The sequence below is a fragment of the Vanessa cardui genome, chromosome 18 (genome assembly GCF_905220365.1).
Source record: "Vanessa cardui chromosome 18, ilVanCard2.1, whole genome shotgun sequence".
NCBI lineage: Eukaryota > Metazoa > Arthropoda > Insecta > Lepidoptera > Nymphalidae > Vanessa > Vanessa cardui.
This window is the reverse complement of record NC_061140.1, coordinates 12,785,731-12,806,234: the sequence shown is the minus strand read 5'-3', so window position 1 is coordinate 12,806,234 and position 20,504 is coordinate 12,785,731. Positions and strand designations below refer to the sequence as shown.

Here is a 20,504-nt window from a genome sequence, read left to right as displayed (position 1 = left end):
ATGTCTGGATACCTCTCGTGCAGCACTACTCGTAGATTCGGATGCTACGGATGCAGCAGCTAGACAAGCTACGGCGGGGCTTCACGCGATTACGGAAATCTTCTACGCGAAACGTTCCGCGAGCATCCTACCGACTGCGCCAATTACGTAGGGCTGCCGTTGAGGATGCAGAATGAAACCGAACGAATTTAACTTATACGTTTATTTAAATAATTTAATTTAACAATTAATTATTTCTAATTTATAATATACGTGACAGTCTGTTCGATGTTAGAACAAAAAGTGAAGTTCTGTAGTCTGAATTACATATTTATATACGAAATCGGTAAATCACTGAATGGTCCCCACGGTATGGTGATTCTTGGTAGCGCTCGATGTTCGGGAGGTCTTGCGAAACAAAGCAGCGACGCTGGCAACAGGTGGTAGCTTCAAGGAATGCATGGTGTGATTATTTCTCACGGTATGGTAATTCTTGGTAGCGCTCGATGTTCGGGAGGTCTTGCGATTATTTCTTAACAAACCAGTCATTATTTGTCTACTTTAATAGAACGTTAATTTTATTAATCGAATTTTGACTCAAATTAGTATTTTTTATTCAACTTATTACATGTATATAGAGGATAGGTTGTTTCGGCGAAATTTTAAAAAATAATGGATTCGAGGAAATCAGAATTGCGGGTTTTTCTGTCTACTCAATTACAACAATAAATGTAACTTATAAATTGATTAAATTACGATTACGTTTGACATTTAAACGAGAAACACAAACAGCCTGTAAATGTTTCACTGCTGGGCTAAGGTTTCCTCTCCTTTTGAGAAGGCTTAAAAGCTTATACAACTATGCTTCAATGTGGTTTGGTGGATACACTTATGGGAAATTGTCAAACACACAGGTTATCTCATCATCTCAAGGTGGTTTGAACCCTCAATCAACTAATATTAACACTGGGCCACCTTAGTTCTCCTTAAATAAAATTAACGTATACTTACTTTGCACGCCTTCAAATTTGTGATGTAACTCGAAATAAATTTCACCATTTCACGCCTATTTCTGCAATGACTATTCATATGTAAATAATTATTGTTTGTATAAGTTTCCATATATAGTATTGTAATATCTTTTTTTAAAATTCGTTATGTTAAAATTATATTTGACATTTATAATATGACATTTAATAAATAAAAGAACAACGAAACAGAATCATAAAAAATAAAAGCGCACCTAAATTTAACGAAAGGAAACAACGTGTTTTTGTTGTTTTTTTTTAATATTATTTAATGAAATAAATGCGATACGTGGTAATCACTTATTCAGGTTGTGACAAGAAATCATTTTAAATTGGATATGAAACCTACCAAATTCCATTACAATTTTCGTTTAAAATCCTTCTACGCCTCGGTAGTAAAGCGCTGTGTGGAAACTGGGTAACGTCTATGAAATTTAGTTATATTTATTTTACCAACCTGCAGTGCAGTAGCTATGTGGGATAGGCATTAAGTCCTCTATGCTATTTATTTGGCATGGCAGTAAGTGCAGCTGAGGGCGTTCGGACGTTCGGTTGACTGAACCAGTGCAATTACACGCACAAAGACGTCTGAGCTCCCTTGCATGGGAAGGCAATCGCGGCATGTGGAATCATGATTGGTTACCCAGCCAATTTGTAAGGTCATCCATCAGCATGACCACTTACTATCAGATGGCTTATTATATAGCATACATAATATATGATGAATGTATCGTGTAAAAGACGTTATGGTTAGAAAGAACGTTACTAGTGAGATGATGACCCTAAGCAAAATTGGGACACAAGGGCAGGAGGAAAATGATAGCTCTTGATAATATTTTATCATATTTGTATGCTTTATCTGTTTTGAACTTTCAATCATATATTTAAAATAAAGAGAACAATTTTAGAAGTATTGTTTCAGTATATTAATTCGTACATTATATTTATTAGTATGTTCTATTCATTTATCAAAAAGGAGAGTGGCTAAATTACAGTCTCGAGACTTGGGATGTTGCAAGTTTTTAATTAAGTTGTACATTGTTGATTGCATCATAATATATTTGTATGTTGGCAATAAATATGATAGGAAGATACTTGTCGCATGTTTTGTTCAAATAAACTGGTTAAATCTAGTTTTCATCCTTACAATGTCAATTAATTCCTTCTGGAGCAATGTATACTAAATTGATGGTACATTGTTATGGCAATCTATTAAGAAATGTAAAAAATTCCATCTACTTATGGTCCTTTCCAATGAGATTCTTCACTTAATGTTCTCGCCTATCTGTTTTTTTTATTCATAGCGCTCAAATGAGCATAAAAAATATGTACATAATTATTTTTATTTAATGTATAAAGCCATAGTACTGTTAAAGTAATTTTTGCTAATGTGCTAACAACACACACACACAAACACGCATATGTATCGACGCTCCAATCTGTTCATTGAACTCTCGGTATAATACATACGAACGCGGCTGGCGACCGACTAGCGGACTAGTAAACAGCATTACAGTTTTATTTCGCAACCGAGCGTTATTTGTAAACATAGAAAATTCTAGAAATGCATTCAACACGAATTCTCGAAGTCGAATTCACGAGATCTGTTTGAATTCGTGTATTTACATATTATTTTAATGATGTTACGTATTTTAGTGTGTATTTATGTAGGTAAGCGTGATGTGTTATGTATTTGTTATCAGTGGATTTTATGTTTTGTTTATATTTATGTAATGTATTATACATGGTTGTTTGTTTCGCTAATAACTAATAAGTACCATGCAAGTATAAAATATTGACTTATATAATGATTCAACCATTTTTTATTTCTCAAATCGTGCAAATACTAATAAAAATAATAACACAATAAGTCTCTGAAAACCCATTGGATGAATACGCACTCAAAATTGCTCTGCCAAATACATTATATATAAATAATTGTTTTTCAATTTGTTTATGGATATATCATGTGTTATTATAAGTGCGTACGGTTGTTAAAGAGAAATTCCACTCACGGTTTTCCCTGTCTATCACTCATAGTCCTCAGGACTTGATTCATTATTCGAAACATCAACATATATATAATAACCACTTTTGGTTTTAGTTTTTTTTTTATATTCTAATTACTTACTACACTTACAATATTTATAATTATTATGACAGAGTTTGTGGACTCAGGACATGTCACGGTAGCATTCGTAAGCGATCCCGTGGCATCCGCCGAAAGACGGAGAGGGTATCGCTGGTTTTTTAGTGGGTAATCCCGGTGGACCTGGTCGCACTCGGCGTCCAGGGAACCGGGCAGTCCCACACACCCAGCACTTTCAATCACGTGGGGGAAACTCGTTAAGCGTTTTTTCAGCGACAAAAATAAAAAGAATACGCTCACATAGCTCTCTGACCAAACACACTCAAAGACAATGACATTGAGACAGTTCTACAATTTTTCAATGAATACATCCCTATTAATAAAGTATAACATAAAATTCCAAATATGTAAAGAACGTGAACTACGTGATCGCAAACACGTCCGCCAACTGAATAGTTGTAATAATTATTTTTTTACCTGATTGAGATTCATAGACTCAGACGCCGGTGGCTGATTACCATGAAAAATTAATTTACTGGAAAGTGTTTATTTACATTGTTGTAACTCGCCACTAGATGGCGCCATAGAACATCTACTTCTCTATTGATTACCGAACATCCAAACGCTATGACAAGTTATACCTATGCACAGGCAGACGTCTGGCGCGTTTTGCTACGATATACGATAAATGAAATGATTTTTTAAGCTTTTATTGTGGACACGGGGCATTTATAATTTGTTAATTATTAGACAACTATCAATTCTGAATGAGTGAACGACGATAAATACAGACAGATTAAGAAGCTGACATTTCGATAGTCACTTATGTATCATTTGGTGGTAGGGCTTTGTGCAAGCCCGTCTGGGTAGGTACCATCCTCTCATCAGTTATTACTCAGTACATTACTATATACATTACTCAGTATTGTTGTGTTCCGGTCTGAAGGGTGAGTGAGCCAGTGTAACTACAGGCACAAGAGACATAACATCTTAGTTCCCATGGTTGGTAGCACAATAACGATGTAAGGAATAGTTAATATTTCTTACAGCGTCATTTTCTATGGGCGATGGTGACCACTTACCATCAGGTGGGCCATGCGCTCGTCCGCCAACCTATACCATAAAAAAATCATTATTGCCAGTCTAATACAAGGAATGTCTGATCTTGTACAACCAATATAGGTATGTATATGGATGAAGACTTTTATAGTTATTTTAAAATAACTTCATTATAATTAGGTTGGATAACTTGAGGTGTTATGGTTGAGACAGTACCAATAAAAAAATATATTTTTCTTATTATTGAGTGGAATCTACAAATGTTAATTAAAATGCCAGTGAATGAAGGTTTTTTTTATAAATTATACATTGATTATCTAATATCAAATGCAAATTTGTCGATAAAGTTATAAGATGTTAAATGACCTTAACAACAGCAGACGGATCAATGTCGGTGCGGTTGTTTACGAGGTTACGATAATGTCGATAGATCATCGCGATTTTACTGAGCAACACTATTAATGTATAATTATAATTTTAACGCTGTATTTATGAAAAAATATATATCTAACACTTTTTATTGAAACAAAATGCCTTGCCATGCCATGCCATTTTCTGTAAAATAAATGTGTCTGAGAATAAAAGAGAAAATCAAATAGGTAACCATCATATAGTATAGTAAGTAAGGCAGCCGTCTTCAAAATCGTAAAGTTTTTACCCTACCCGACACCAAATCGAATCTTGGTCAGCATTCACCAATTTACCGTATTTGTTCGCTTGCGAACTGTACTCGTCAATACTTAGATATCTTTGGTGAGTCCACTTGCTCTATTAAAAGCAAATTAAACAAATATTTTATGTAGTATTAACACAAGTACGGTTATTCTTTGAGTTACTTAAATTTATTTTAAAGCACGCTAGGTTTACATCTAGAAGACTGCAACAAAAGTATTGTCTCTTATGCTAAGATTTAATTTTGTAAGTTATAGTTGTAAGTCAGTTTTGTAAACTTATATAAATAAATAAAAAAATAGTAAATGAGAAATACTATAAGAAAATGATTGCTTGATCTCTGTTTCTAAGTCTTTCATTCTTCTTGATTGGCTCTCCATATACAATTTTAAGACGCTTGAAACACCAACATTTATAAAAATTACATTCAATAATTTACTACTTATCCGTACCCAGAAGAACCGGCAAAAATTAGTTACTCTTATTCAACATTTAAAAATATAAACATATCGATAGAAATCGATTTCACTCGTATCGTATATAACAAAATGCAATTTGGAAATCCCGACAGGCGTTGTCCTGTGTGTACAGACAGATTGTCATGGCAATCCGCTGAACTGTATAGTAGTTTTGATGCAACGCCATCTAGTGCAAACGTATTGATAACAACTTGGGATAGTACAGAAACAAAAATACCAATATCGTTGATCAGTCGGACGATCTCCGAAGCATATCAAATCTCAAGCATGTATCATACCAATCCATTTTTCATTTAACATTCCTGACCCATTTGTAGATTAATCTAAACATAACTCTAGAGGATACTAGTGATCCTTCAAAGAAGGAATGTTGCTAATGTGAATGGATAAAAAAAAACAATAGTTTAACATTCAAACGAACGACGTCATACCGCAATTAGGCTGAGGTCAAATGGAAGAAACTAGATTACATTCGTTTATATAATTACGCTTTCATCTAACTGAAATTTCTACTGAATGAGCATACCATACTATTTCATATTACAAAAAAAAAAGCAATCTGTAAGTTTCCCACGGCTGGGCTAAGGCCTCCTCTCCCTTCGAGGAAAAGGTTTAGAACATATTCCACCACACTATTCCAACACGGCTTGTTGGAATAAACATGTTATCCTACACCGCTGAGCATGAGATGAATTATAAACACAAATTAAGCACAAAAATATTCAGTGGTGCTCGCCTGGGTTTGAAGCCGCAATCATAAGTTAAGATGTACACATCTTAATTTCATATTTAAGCATTCTCATAATACAGTTTGCTTTAAGATGTCAGAACTACCCGCCTACCGACCTGTAACTAGATATGTCACTTACGTATTTCCTGTTTTTCCAGACACTTATCAACATGGCGTACTGCTCGCTGGCCTTGTTCGGATTCTTCATTCAAAGACTCGTGTTTGGAAGGCTAAGGGTCTCGGAGGCGCAGCGCGTCAAGGACAAGTTCTGGAATTATTTGTTCTACAAGTTCATCTTCGTGTTCGGCGTCCTCAACGTGCAGTACATGGATGAGGTGCTGCTCTGGTGCTCCTGGTTCACTCTCGTCGGCTTCCTACACCTGCTAGGTCAGCTCTGCAAGGATAGATTCGATTATGTGAGTAATTCAATTGTTTTTAATATTAATTCTATTATTGAGTGCATCGTAATGTCCTAACATTTGAAATAGAATAATATTTTAGACGCAACAAAAAAACTAAGGTTATAAATAATTGGCCAATTCACTTAAAACTAAAATCAAATTGGGTAAGTTTATAATTAAAATTGTAAGTTTTTTGCAAAAGTAATATGGAGGATACTTCTTTTTTTAGGATTCTACAAAATTTCAGCAATATATTTAGTATCATCAATCTAGCGTTTGCGATTTACTAGTATGCTTTTTTATATATATATTATAAAGGAGTTTTGTTTGATTTGTTTTATTTGGTGGAAGGGCTTTTTGCAAGCCCTTCTGTGTAGGTACCACCCACTCCTCAGATATTCTACCACAAAAAAAAAAATACTCAGTATTGTTGTGTTTGTGAAGGGTTTGTGAGCTAGTGTAACTACAGGCGCAAGGGACATAACATCTTAGTTCCCAACGTTGGTGGCATTGGTGATGTCAGAGATTATTAATATTTCTTATAGTGCCATTGTCTGTGGGCGGTAGTGTTAACTTGCCATCAAGTGGTCCATATGCCCGTTAATAATACGAAACTATACCATAAAATTGGACATGTGACCCTGTTAAGCAGTCTCATATATATATGTAATACATGAACATGAAATTCTCGCTTGTCATGTGAATAGTTTAAATTTATAGCGGAGGACACGACGCGCAGCTACTTATGTAATATTTTACGCTAAAACCTTCTCTCAAACGTGCTGCATCTTCCGGTATAAGATATTACAAGATTAAGTAAACAATACTAAGAGTCATCTCCTGTTCACAAATTTTATTCAGGTCTTGTGTAGAACATACTGATATTGTAATTTCAAATTGTCAACTCAACCATAATATGCCGGACAACTTCTACAACCACGCATTCAATAGAATTTGACGAAGATGAATTCCACGCAGACTCTTTAATTCTTCTATCAGGAATTGATAACTTCAAGTTTTTCGACGACTTGTAAAATTTGATAGCCAACATAATTTCAATTTAAATATTTCCCTCGGTTGAATCAATATTTGATATCGATATGTCCTCGTGTGGAGTAGTTTCCATATAATTGCGTACGTATACAATTATTTTAGATAATGACATAGTGTCATTGTTACGTGTGTCCAGAAATATAGTCATGAATGAATGATGTTTCGGTGTCGTTACCGTCGCCGAAGTAGGTTACATAAATAATTGCTTCCCGGTAATTTGCATGTATTATTTTATATCCTTGTTACGACGCAATATCAATTGGCAGCAGTGTTGTAAATACTTCGGCGTCACCGCATTGTCATCACAGATGTTTACAATTTCTATTCAAATGTTAATACAGACACCTTGACTAGCGTGAGAGGAGCGAGGCTGAAATATTGAGTTAGCTTCGTAAAAGTTATATTACGGAATAGCTGCCTAGCAACTTCATATTAGTTTGTATGCTAAAAAATTTAATATTGTACTCGCACGTAATCTTTGGTTTCAAAATTTGAAATTCATTTTAAGGAATATAAGTACCTCGGAAAGTATATTGACGACCTCCGTGGTCGAGTGGTGTGTACACCGGTTTTCATGGGTACGCCACTCCGAGGTTCCTAGATTCGATTCCCGGCTGAGTCGATGTAGATTACCATAAGTTTTCTATGTTGTCTTGGGTCTGGGTGTTTGTGGTACCGTCGTTACTTCTGATTTGTCCATAACACAAGTGCTTTAGATACTTACATTGGGATCAGAGTAATGTATGTGATGTTGTCTCATATTTATTTTGACAATCTAGTTTCCATTGTCCCTATGATACAACCTCTACTCCTTCTGCTACGTTTAACTTTACGAATAACCCTTTTGGCGTCACGTACCTAAAAGTTCTCGAGCTGCGTATTGATGCTGCGACAATTAGTTGGATTAGATAAGTCTTTTCGAGAACTTCCTCTCTATGTTTATGTAGCTCTATATACGTTGAACTAGAAACCTTCGATCGACTATCTGGCTACCTCGGTGAATTAGTAACAGTTAATTTTATTAGTAAAACATTTAGCGTTCCCGAAATTAATGGAATTAAATAAAATGATCTTCATATCCAACCTTCAGTCGAGGCCGCGGAGTCGAGCGTTTGCTTAGTAAAAGTACGAATTCCGCAGCTCAAAACGGTCTCTACATGTTGTTAAAGAATATTTAAACTTAAAAACTAATTACATTTACTTTTTTTTTATTATGTACGTTGGTATTTATTCCTTTCACAATTGGAAAGTATGTACAGGAAGCATCATTATTGAAAGTGACGTAAATAAAAATACTTTTATTTATCGAATATTATATATTTATCAATATTTTATAATATATGGCCAGTACTTAAATGGTGACGTAATGTAATAATATTTTATTGTATTTTTTATCATATTATATGTATAACGATGAGCTCTCGAAGTAAAGTTTCATTATTAATCTTTAAATATTCATATAATAAAATTGGAGTATCTGTTTGTAATATTGAAATAACATTTGTACTGAATGCATTTGTATGTTTTTCTGATTTGTCTGATTTTTGTCTGTCTGTTTGTTCCGACTAATTCCTGGAACGATTTTGACGTGACTTTCACTGACAGATAGCTGATGTTATAAGGAGTAACTTAAGCTGCAACAATATTTTTTTGTTAAATTGAAACGCACATGAATTTACAGGCATAGCAATAACAATAGTTAGTTATACAAGTTATTAGTTTTCGGTTTACGGTTACTGTATGATGTGTTCTGGATATTGTGTCCTTTAGAAATACGAGTATTTTTCAAACATGAAATTGGCGGCCATTTGTGTGTCGGGCGCTTCGATCAGGTAGCGTGTGGTTGTCATGTACGTGAAAAACTTTACAATATTTTCTATTACAAACACAATTCGAAATAAAAGGAAATATAAGACACATTGTTTTAGTAAATATCAAAACATTGCTTTGAAAGTTCGGATTTAATTTTTATGTATCGCTAACTACCCTTTCCGAATTCTTAGATTAAGTCTGTCTCATAAATCATTTACATTGAAGGAAAAACACTCAAAAGAAAGAATTTAGATATTTTTTTTTTATATAAGTCCAGTAAATTAACCTAGTACTGTAATTATGAAGCATATAGTTTTCTGACGGTTTTCACCGTATTAATTAATTATAAATGTAATGTGTACAATGAATGTTAATCAGATGACCTAATTAACAATCGTATCAATTAGTTTTAAATATACTTATCGTTTGTATGTATTATAAGTGACCTTAACGAATTTTTGTCATTACCTCCTTCAAGGATTAGCCAGCTCGGCAGAAATAGTATTGTAGAAAAGTGTGTATGCAATAAGTATACTTCATTTCTATGGAATCTTCTTCGTTCTCTTTTACTAAGAACTTTTGTCTTGGTCTTGTCGATGTGGGCATCGGATCACTATCCTACGGATATTTTTGACGGATTTTTTGACGGATCAATCAATATATTTATATTATATTAATAACATAGAAATGCCACACTTAAGTGGCAGTGGGCGGGGCATTGCTCGAAGAACTGACGGCCGATGAAGCTGACGAGTTCTCGACTGGCGACCACGGACCGGAAGACGGTCCGACGACCTGGAGGTCGCGGGAAGACACTGGTCGCGGGCTGCACAAGACCGGTCGTTGTGGCGATCTTTGGAGGAGGCCTATGTCCAGCAGTGGACGTATCACGGCTGAAATGATAATGATGATAATATAGATAGATATTTTAAATATTTTTGTTTAACGTGTTAATTGGGACATCGTCCTGTAATGATATGTATACGATTTGGCATTGTAAATTAATAAAAATAAATATTTTTTTTAACTGGAGCCTCGTGATGTGCAGACTTGAATGATCTAGGTTATTGAGTATTGTTATATAATTAGGTTAGAAAAGTAACAAGACAGCAAGTTTATTTTCTCGTTTTATATCCTCAGAAATACATTAGAATTTCGTCGGTGCACGTGAACTTAAAACACAACACAACAGACGAAATCAGTCAGTGTACATTAACTAAACACAAGTTTTAACAATGTTCTTATCTATAAAACGGTTCGTTAGAATTTAGTCAAATAATTCGTCGGTGCATACGAACTTGATACAAAACAAACGAAATCGGCTGATATGTGACATTGAGCGCAATTTGTAATTATCATATTATAAATAAAGGGTATAAATATCACAATTAGGTATGTCAAGTACGTCATGCACTTGATATACCTAATAGTTATCTATATATTTTAAATTCGTTACCGTAGTACTTATAATACAATGTTACATCCAATTAAGAATTATGTCACATGCAATAAAAAAACAACAGAGCTTGTTTTGATAATATACTTTCCGACCGTTGGTAGATTTGCATTTAATTCAAAATTGGAACACGACTATTAAAAAATAAAGAATATTTTGTTTTTAATCGATTCTATCGATATTCAAATGAGACAGACAACAATTAAATCAAAGCAAAACATAAGGTTACGTTGTCTACATAATAAATACATATCAAAGAAATAAATTATCTTTCTATTAATTAATTTACCTAGATACAACCGTTAATAAAGGAAATATGTAATTCATTAGTGAATTTTAACAATGTGATACTGGGTGCTTGTTGTATTTTTCTCCAAATTCATAGAAAAATATTTCTTGATTCTAAAGTTATTGCACATAAATATAAATAATAAGGACATGAACTCGTATTTCCCGGTGCAAGCGAACGAACCTGCATCGATCGAGTTTCAAATGAATCTCGCCTGCGCGAGCTGAGCTCCTGTATTAACTTGAATTTTATTAGTAGTAGTAGAGAAGCTCTTTATATAATGCCTATATGTAAGTACATATTTTATATTAAAAATATTGGTGTCGTAGATGTCTATAAGTCATCTTGGACGTTAGGCAAAAATATCGTGAGGAATGTGCAGGCTATTTTTCTGTCACGAGTATATTACTAACTTGAACAGTCAAGGTATTTACCCAGCAGCAATTTCGTTCACGAAATTTTCCGTATCACAAATACCTAATGCAATTATCAAAGGAATTCAATACATTAGTGTTCGCTATGATTTGCAAGCGCGGTCAACAATAAACAGAAAATAATAGACTTGCATTTCAATTCAATAATCATATATTTCAATTGAATATATCAAGTCACGTGTACTCGTCGCACGCGTTACGTTATTGAATCGAGATATATAATATATCAATGAGCATTCACAACTAGGATCAGATTCTATACAGCTTAAGACATAATATGATTGTTATCATCGACGCTCTAATTAAATGGTGTTTGACCTTTAAATAATCTTACCAATTATAGTAATCTGATTTAGAACTAGTGACTAAAAGGAACAGGTTGGATTAGAGACTATGAACTTGGCGGTGATCACATATCATATAGCTGTGTTTACAAGTTTTGTTTGCGGCATGTAAGGCAAATTATTATAAGGCATTTTCCATGATCACGTATTTTGTCTCAAGCTAAGTGACAGCCTGTAATTGGTACTTCTGGTATATTTATATCCAGTCACTATAAGTAATATTAGTCGTAGACGACGACATTGACTTATAAGGTAACTCAACGGAATAAACCGACACGACATCTTATACCTATTCTCAATGCCGAAGTAACCTACCCAAGATCGGGACATAATGAATCTTCTCGGTAGAATCTACTTTCCGAACCGGTGGTAGCTTCACTTAATTGTAAAATGACGATTCAAAAGTGCTTATAAAAGCCTCCTTGAATAAAGTTTATTTTGATTTTGATTTTTTTTGAATGGATAAAATACCAAGACTTTTGGAAATAAGTGACATGAAAGGGTAAACATTCAACAGGATCATAATTCATGTAATATTATAGTGTTAGCAGATTAGTGAGAGACGTTGTGCAACAGACTATACAAAAGCCTCATCTCCTCTATAAAATAAGGTATGGCGCTGCTTCGAACACCAACTAGACAAACATTTGACAAAATTCCGAGAAGCTAGAGATGAACTATACATGAGCACATAAAATGTCTGCCCTGGTTTCAAACTCTGGATTATGTTGCGATCTATTTTTACCATCTCGACAAAATTAATAATTTGTTATAATATTATCATAATTCGATATAAAGTAAAAATAGAACTATAGTGACAAATAAGCAATGAGTGATAAATGGCGGTAGAAAAGAAAGATTCTCTGTGACTGAAATCCTTTAACGATCTCACCGTCACCAAGATGTAAATGAAATAAGAGAATTAAAATGATATGTAAACTAGAATCGGGTTTGATAGAAATAAGTACATTATTTTTTGACCAAATTCGACAATTAGTGAAAATACTTTCCGATTGATTGAATGTATTTCAATTTTAATTCCCTTCCGCTAATACGAAATCGAATAGAATTGCACGGGAATATTGGATGCCCAGCGACGGACGTGTAGGTGTATCGCTCTATATACTTTATGTACGAAGCTCGACTAGTGACCCGCCAACGCTTCTGCGTCAGAGATGGATGCTGTATTGATCGCGGCGGGCTCGAAGCCTGTTGAACGCACACGTTGAATATCGTAGCTATGACTCTATAAGTCCGAAACATGCACTGACCGATGACTGGATTATCAAATAAATCAAATTAAAATATACTTTTCTCGCTTCGTTCTTACTTATATCGTAAGTTCATATTCATTTGAGTGTTAAGCGATACATAACTTAATTAACGGTTCAGATTGCATTTTATGCCGAATAGAACAGGTCGAAAATTTAGTTATTATTCTTTTTCACAAATTAAATAATATAACAAGCAAAGAACATATCTATAACATAGATACTTCCTTAAAATAAAACTGGGGAATTATTTCATTTCATTTGATCGATCGAGTACTTTTTTCGTAGATACTAATGTTATGATCGCTAATATAAGCATATAAGTTTAATTGACACATTTGATTGTTTTAGCTGTTGGAACTAGTTTCTTTTCGTTTGATGGTAGAATCTACATTCCGGTGGTAGCTTCATTTAAGTTCGTTTTATAAAATGACGATTTAAAATTCCTTGCAAAAGTCTACTTAAATATTATATACATTATAATTATTTTTAACAAATAAAACAAAATATTAAAAAATATACTTAATGTTTACTTTTGAGATAAAAATGTTTCTTTATTTTTTTGAATATAAGGAAGCGCGTCAGTTTAGTTATACTTTTACAAACTTAGAGTATGTTAATTAATACTTCAGTTACAAATTTATTGTAGTCTGGTTGCATATATACTCTATCTTCACTCAGAATGGACGATAGTGCATTCATGTTTTGTTGTATGATTTGTAACTACGATCGATGCAGACTCACATATAATTAAACTAGTGTATGACAATATAGGAACTGATTTTCGAACGCACGACCTTAAGTTTTATTTTTCGAACGTAACATTTATACTGACGTAATATACCCTTAAACATTTTAAAGCTTTTTTTTAATTATATTAATGATAATGAAAAATTTATTGGTAGGGAGACTGACAAAGAGATCGTCTCATAGTAAGTGGTCATCTCCGATCATAGACACTTACGCCGTAAGAAATAATAACCATACCATAAGAATACTATTGGGCTAAAATGTTATGTTCTTCATGCCCATAATCACACTAGCAGACTAATGCTAAATACGAAAACACAACGATATAAAATGTTGCTTTTTGCTTATAGATAATTTAATAAGTAGGTGGTACCCACCCAGATGGATTTGTACAAAGCGCTTCTACCTATTAAAATAAAATTTATCCATTTTAATTAGCAATCAATTTAATGAAATAGATTAATAAGCTAATGGAAATATTTCAAATACGAACAATTGACAAGTATACGGTACAGTGTTGTTGTCCATTAGTGAAATCAGAAATTTGTCGTGAATAATTCAATCTGGATCTGATGAAAGCTGTTGAGTGGATATACTGTATAATTGAATTAAAAGATCTGCCACGCACACTAACAAAGCTTGTATTGCACCGTAATATCATTCAAGCTCTCTAAAGGACAAGTGAAAACAGATCGAACGAAATGAAATATTATATAATGCTTGTTAATCTTTGTTAATGTCCAGATACAATTGAACTTATGAAAATGTTCTTACCTTTATTAAATAAATATCATTAAGGAAATCACCTTTGTCCCGTTTCGATGAAGTCCGATACAAAAGCCTTAAATATTATAGAGTAAATATTGAATCCAGCAGCAGGGGGCGAGGGCGTAGGAAGCGAAGGAGCAAACGGGATGGAAAAAGGGGGACTTCCCCGTTGTAAAGATTTTTATTTCTTTACAGACTTGCTACCCGTCGCTCTATGTTTCCTTTTTGTATTATGTATTGATCTTTTGAGGCTCCGGTACATTGCTGTTATTAATATATAGCTCTCTGGCTTAGCACGATTAAAATACGAATTTTATATCGTCGTCTGTTCTTAAGAACACAATATTACGCTACCTCCTACCTGTTACCTTTTTTTATTTGCACAGATTTTATATGGTTTATATTATACAATATAATGTTTGTTCTATAATAAAAAAATATTACGAATGGGTGTGATGTTGGAAAATATCTACCAAGTATAACTTAAAATCCTACTAATGGTTTCTAATATATACTTATTTTATAGACATATATATAATGATGCAGTAGAAAAATCGACGCAATGTAATAATATGATATCTCCATTTCTCAGCTGGCATCGTCACCGACCTCGGCTCGCTGGGCGAACACGCGGGTCCTCGGTCTGCTGATGGGCATCCTGACTGCTGCGTCTGCTCTCTTCGTGGTGGCTGTCGTGTGGGGCCTGCCGGCCGGGAAGGACACGTTCGCCTTCATGGCCGCTGAGGTATTACATACTATAAATATAGTACCAATTCGATTGCAATGATTTTGGATCTATCTTGACATGAGAGGCGTCTGTGTGTTAACCTACGGTGACGTATGCAGTGCCTGCTGCTGGGCGTGTCGGCGCTGCACGTGCTGGCGCGCTTCACGCTGCGCGCCCACGACGCGGACGCGGCCGGGCCCGCCGCCTACTACACGCACCTCGTCTTCGACGTGAGTACTGACAGGAACTGCCTAAGGCCTCCTCTCCCTTCGAAGAGAACGTATGGAATATATTCCACAACGCTGTTCCAGTGTGGATTACTGGAATACACATGAGGCAGAATTTCGATGAAATTAGACACATGCAGGTTTCCTCACGATGTTTTCCTTCACCGCCGAGCATGAGATGAAATATAAACACAACTTAAGCACATATAAGCACGTGCTTGCCTAGATTTGATCCCGCAATTATCGCTTAAGATGCACGCGTTCTAAACTCGGGGTCATCTCTCACACTGTGAGGGTCATCTCTCACAGTGTGAGAGATGACGTAGGTACTGACCTACGCACCTTAAACTAATCAATTACATCTCGCTGCTTCCTTTCTCTGCAAAATCTTGGCCTCGTTTGTATTGTACATTTGGCTGCAAGTCCCATGATTCTGACTCAGATTCTGGAGTCTAACACGGGGTATGAATCTTAGCAGAAATTGGTTATTAGGACATCATCGTATAACGAAGATTTAAAATTATATGTAAGAGCGTGCTTGTGATAATAAAATCGATTGAAATTATTTTCTGAGAATAATTAAAATGTTCTTATTGTGCGCGAGCGTCATGAATTCTTGAATTTGTTTATTTCTTTAATGCGATTTGCTGACGACATAGGAAGTTTGCGATTAAAGAACTGGAATATCGTTCGATCGGTTCTACGGGGAAAATACATTTTTTTCTCTTAATTTCCTTGATATTGTTCTCTCAATAGCTACTGTAGTTTACTTGCGTACTAACCTACCTACGTATCTCATATCACTTTCTATAAAATACTATGAATATTTTATATTTAATCCTTTAATTCAAGTTTCAAGTATTTCCTAGATATTTGGTGATGATTTTAGTCATTATTCAAAAATAGACTAGCTCGTGGTTAAACAGATTAATCTCAACTAGAGGCTGTCATTCATAGCGGGCAAACTGCAATGAGACTCATCTAACTCATCATCTCACCTCGTGCGTCGCGGAGAAGGAAGACCTTCTGAACCAACACCGACACGTGTACCCACAAACACGAACTAAAGTAGAGTACGATTTTATCCAAGCTCCAAAGCGCCTTAGTTTTAGGCTTAATTCAGCAGTGGTTAGTTTACAGTGTATGGTATTCAATAATGATGATAACAACTTGATGCGGGCAGGCCGTGTCGCTGGTGACGGAGACTGTGCACGTGGCGCACATGGTGGTGTACAGCAACGTGGTGGTGTCCATGGCGTCGCTGGTGCTGCTCATGCAGCTGCGGCACCTGCTGTACGCCATGCTGGCGCGGCTGCGGCGCCACCGTCTCTACGCCGCGCTCTCCTCGCACATGAGCCGCAAGTAAGTGCACGCACGCACGCGCACGCACACACACGCACACGCGCGCACACACACACACACACACACACACACACACACACACACGCACACACACACACACGCTCACACACACACACACACACACAATATAGTACGTGCAATAATAACACTATGAAAACTCATTGTAATTAATTATAATAAAGATTATTTTATAAGATAGATGAAAGATATCGATAACTCTTGACGGATCGCAGCGTCGTTGACCGATTATGATTTGAAACGTAAGTCTGTCGGCTAAAAATATAATTAAGATAATCGATGAACCTCCTCGAACAACAAACAACAAAATATAATCACGTATTGCATATAAATAGTAACACTCGGAGTAATAAACAAAGTAAGATTATGATTTACTGGAAAGTGCTCGATTTCACATTCGTCACAGTAATAATCTTTATATTAAAAGATAAAGTAAATATGATGTACAGTCAGCGTCAAATAATTAGAGACACTCAGGGTATTCAAATAATAGGCTATTTGACAATGCGAAAAATAAATTGTGAATTATTGTAATGAGTGTATATTATGAGTTTAAAAATGGTTGTTTACTAATGAAAGTTGAAAATAATACTTGATTTATTCAAAAATCCATATATAAAAATGCATTTTTTCAAACGTTTGTCACCTGACACAAAACGGTCCTGATTGGCCAGGCTTATAATGAAGTCACTTACTTGTAAACTTTGCTTTTCTACCATATGTACCACAGATTAAAATACAGGAAAGTGACGTCACCGACCCCATTGCAGCGCCATATTGTCCAAATAGCGTTTTTGCGCGCTATTTAAATATGGAAATTTTAATAAGATATTTTTCGGCAAATATGTACTAGAAATAAAAAACACAACTTTTACTGGGTTTCTTAACTTCTACTAAATAATATAAAATGGATTTTAAAACCAGTCAAATAGCCTATTAGACGCAACCAAAAAGTCAATAATATCGGTACAAACAAAGTTTGCGTATTGTTGTCAACAATATACGCGCTCAAAAAGTCGACACGCTTAAAATTTCATATAGATCGTTTCACTAAAACCGCCATAAATATGGTTACAGCCCTCGCCAGTGGTATCCAAGCATTCAGTTAAGCTAAGTGTTCAAAAATACGGAACACATTAGAAAAATATACTTTACAGCTATATATTTTAAATACAATTTGTCACATCAATTAATATTGAAATATTTATGCATAATATGAAAGAGATAGAAACTACTGCTATCCTTTTCACTTTAAGCAAGAGGTCACAGATGCAAATTTTTTAAAAAAAAAATTGTGCAGAGCCGTTTACAACACTTGATTCCCAAACCTGCCAAATCTAATCTATATGAGTAAAATTATCAGGAAGCACTTTATACGTCATAATATTAAATTTAATAGTCAAAAAATACGAAATGCTATTTACACGAAATTCTGATAATTCTGGAATTGTTATTTTGAGCATATCGTCGAGAATCGTTTGTTGTCAAACTGAATCGAAAAAATAATTTTGACGGAGTGTGAAACCTGTCATTAATTGGTAAATGAGAATTAGTATATATATATATATGTCTCGAAGAGCAAGAGTGCTTATCTATTATTATATCATGTTCATGTCAAAAAATAAATAGCAATTTCTATACTGAAACAAGTATTTAATGTTACTTGTATACCTAATTAAAATGAATACATTCCATTTTATCGACAAAATGAGCACTTTCGACCAAATTACTTTCGAACGCACAGAACACTAAAAACTCTCGTCGGATGTAAAACATTTTTAGCTTTAATTATTTTTATTTATTTAACTAAAATCGTGTATAGCCGCTGTCTGCTAGAATTACGTCAGACAGATGTCTTCGCATTCATTGCACCGAATTGTAGCAAAAATTGTTCCTCTCATGGACTCCCAAATTTCTTCGACGTGATTCCTTAAATTTGCGGCGGTTCTTGCTCGCGCACTGCCCCGTACCTGAACCAATTTGCCCCAGAAATTCTCGATCGTGTTTAGGTTAGGTTAAGCAGGTTCATCGGCATCGAAATTAACTCCAGATCCCTAATACCTTCCAAGTAATTCTCTATAAAATATATGTTACGGAGACACCGTCCTTCTTTAAAAATATAATTTGATATTTTGTGGTGTCACTAATGCGATATGTAGACATATTAAAGCATGAAACGCTATTAATACTGCTACTAACTTTAATATTGCACTTGATATTGATATAACTGATAGATAATTGACATGCAATGACAAATAAAAGAATGACATGTAAACAATACTAGATTGCCTAAAGAGGTTTTCATCTTCGGGAAGCCATTTATGTCCATAGAAAACCAGCATATTAGTTTTCTAATGTGTTCCGTATTTTTGAACACTCAGAATGCCATATTTATGGCGGTTTGACTGAGACGATCTATATGACATTTTAAACGTGTCGACTTTTTGAGCGCGTATATTGTTGACAACAATAAGGAAACTTTGTTTGTACCGATATTACTGACTTTTTGGTTGCGTCGGATTATTTGAATACCCTGAGTGTCTCTAATTATTTGACGCTGACTGTACTAAACCGAAACGGACAAACTTCTGATATCTCACGTGTATTGGTTTTTTTATTTCATTTAATTGGAAAATGCAAGTTAGTCATTTACATTTGACCAGCCATAGCCAAAATTATAAAACCTTTTTTTTTAAATAAAAGTAAACTTCTTCAAAGAATTGGAGTTTATAGATAATAATAATATTTACTTGAATTTTAAATAGCAGCAGCACAAAGCTTCTTAGCTCTTAGCTATTAGGCGTTCAAGAGATTTTGTTCGCAGGCGCGGAATAAATGTAGGAAGAATCACGAATCATAGCTGACTGCTATAGAATATTTTAAGGAGAGTAAAATCGGCCGGATCGAATCCGCTCTCCATCCGCTCGATTTTTGAATTGTAACAATTGTAACTGCAATCAAGAATCCTCTTAATTTTTCTGCACGTCGACGACTAGATCTCTTCAAAATGAGACTATAACCGATTTCTTATGTGCAGCTCGGTAGCTGATATTTGTGATTCCCATAATCACTGGGACAAAATCACCTTACGGCTATTCTTAAAGTATTCTGTAACAGCCAGCTATAAATCGTGATTTTTCTTACATTTTATTCGGGATCGCGAACAAAATCTCTTTCACCCCTAATCGCTTAGACCTAAGAAGCCTTACTCAGCAGTAACACTGTGATCAAATAGCAATTATTTACAAAGGATACGATAACTAATCGTTAGTCATTACTCGTCTAATCGTTTTCAAATGTTTCTGTTATCAGGACATTAGGTTTTTGTTTGAACTGCTCCGATGCTCTTCTAACTAGCTAGAGGATAAGGTTGTAGATAGGATTTTTCTGAATTTTGTCAGTAGTTAACTGAAAAATGGAAGTTAAGAGATACGGTTTACAAGGCTGTTTCACGGGTAGCGCGTAATGCAAATTAATCTGAATCTGGATTTACTCTGGTCACACCAAGATTGCTGTCCCATGTCTTAAATAAATCTGTGAACAGTACAAGCAAAAT

At 34.8% G+C, this 20,504-nt stretch overlaps 1 protein-coding gene across 1 annotated transcript in view; it reads left to right on the top strand.

The window, feature by feature from the left end:
• LOC124537203 (E3 ubiquitin-protein ligase AMFR-like) overlaps positions 1-20,504 on the top strand; it is a 57,351-nt gene that overhangs the window by 32,567 nt on the left and 4,280 nt on the right. The window contains exons 2-5 of the mRNA XM_047113957.1: positions 6,195-6,452; positions 15,207-15,359; positions 15,461-15,571; positions 16,752-16,930. Of these exons, the coding sequence (XP_046969913.1) occupies positions 6,195-6,452; positions 15,207-15,359; positions 15,461-15,571; positions 16,752-16,930 (701 nt within the window). The remainder of the gene's footprint in view (positions 1-6,194; positions 6,453-15,206; positions 15,360-15,460; positions 15,572-16,751; positions 16,931-20,504) is intronic.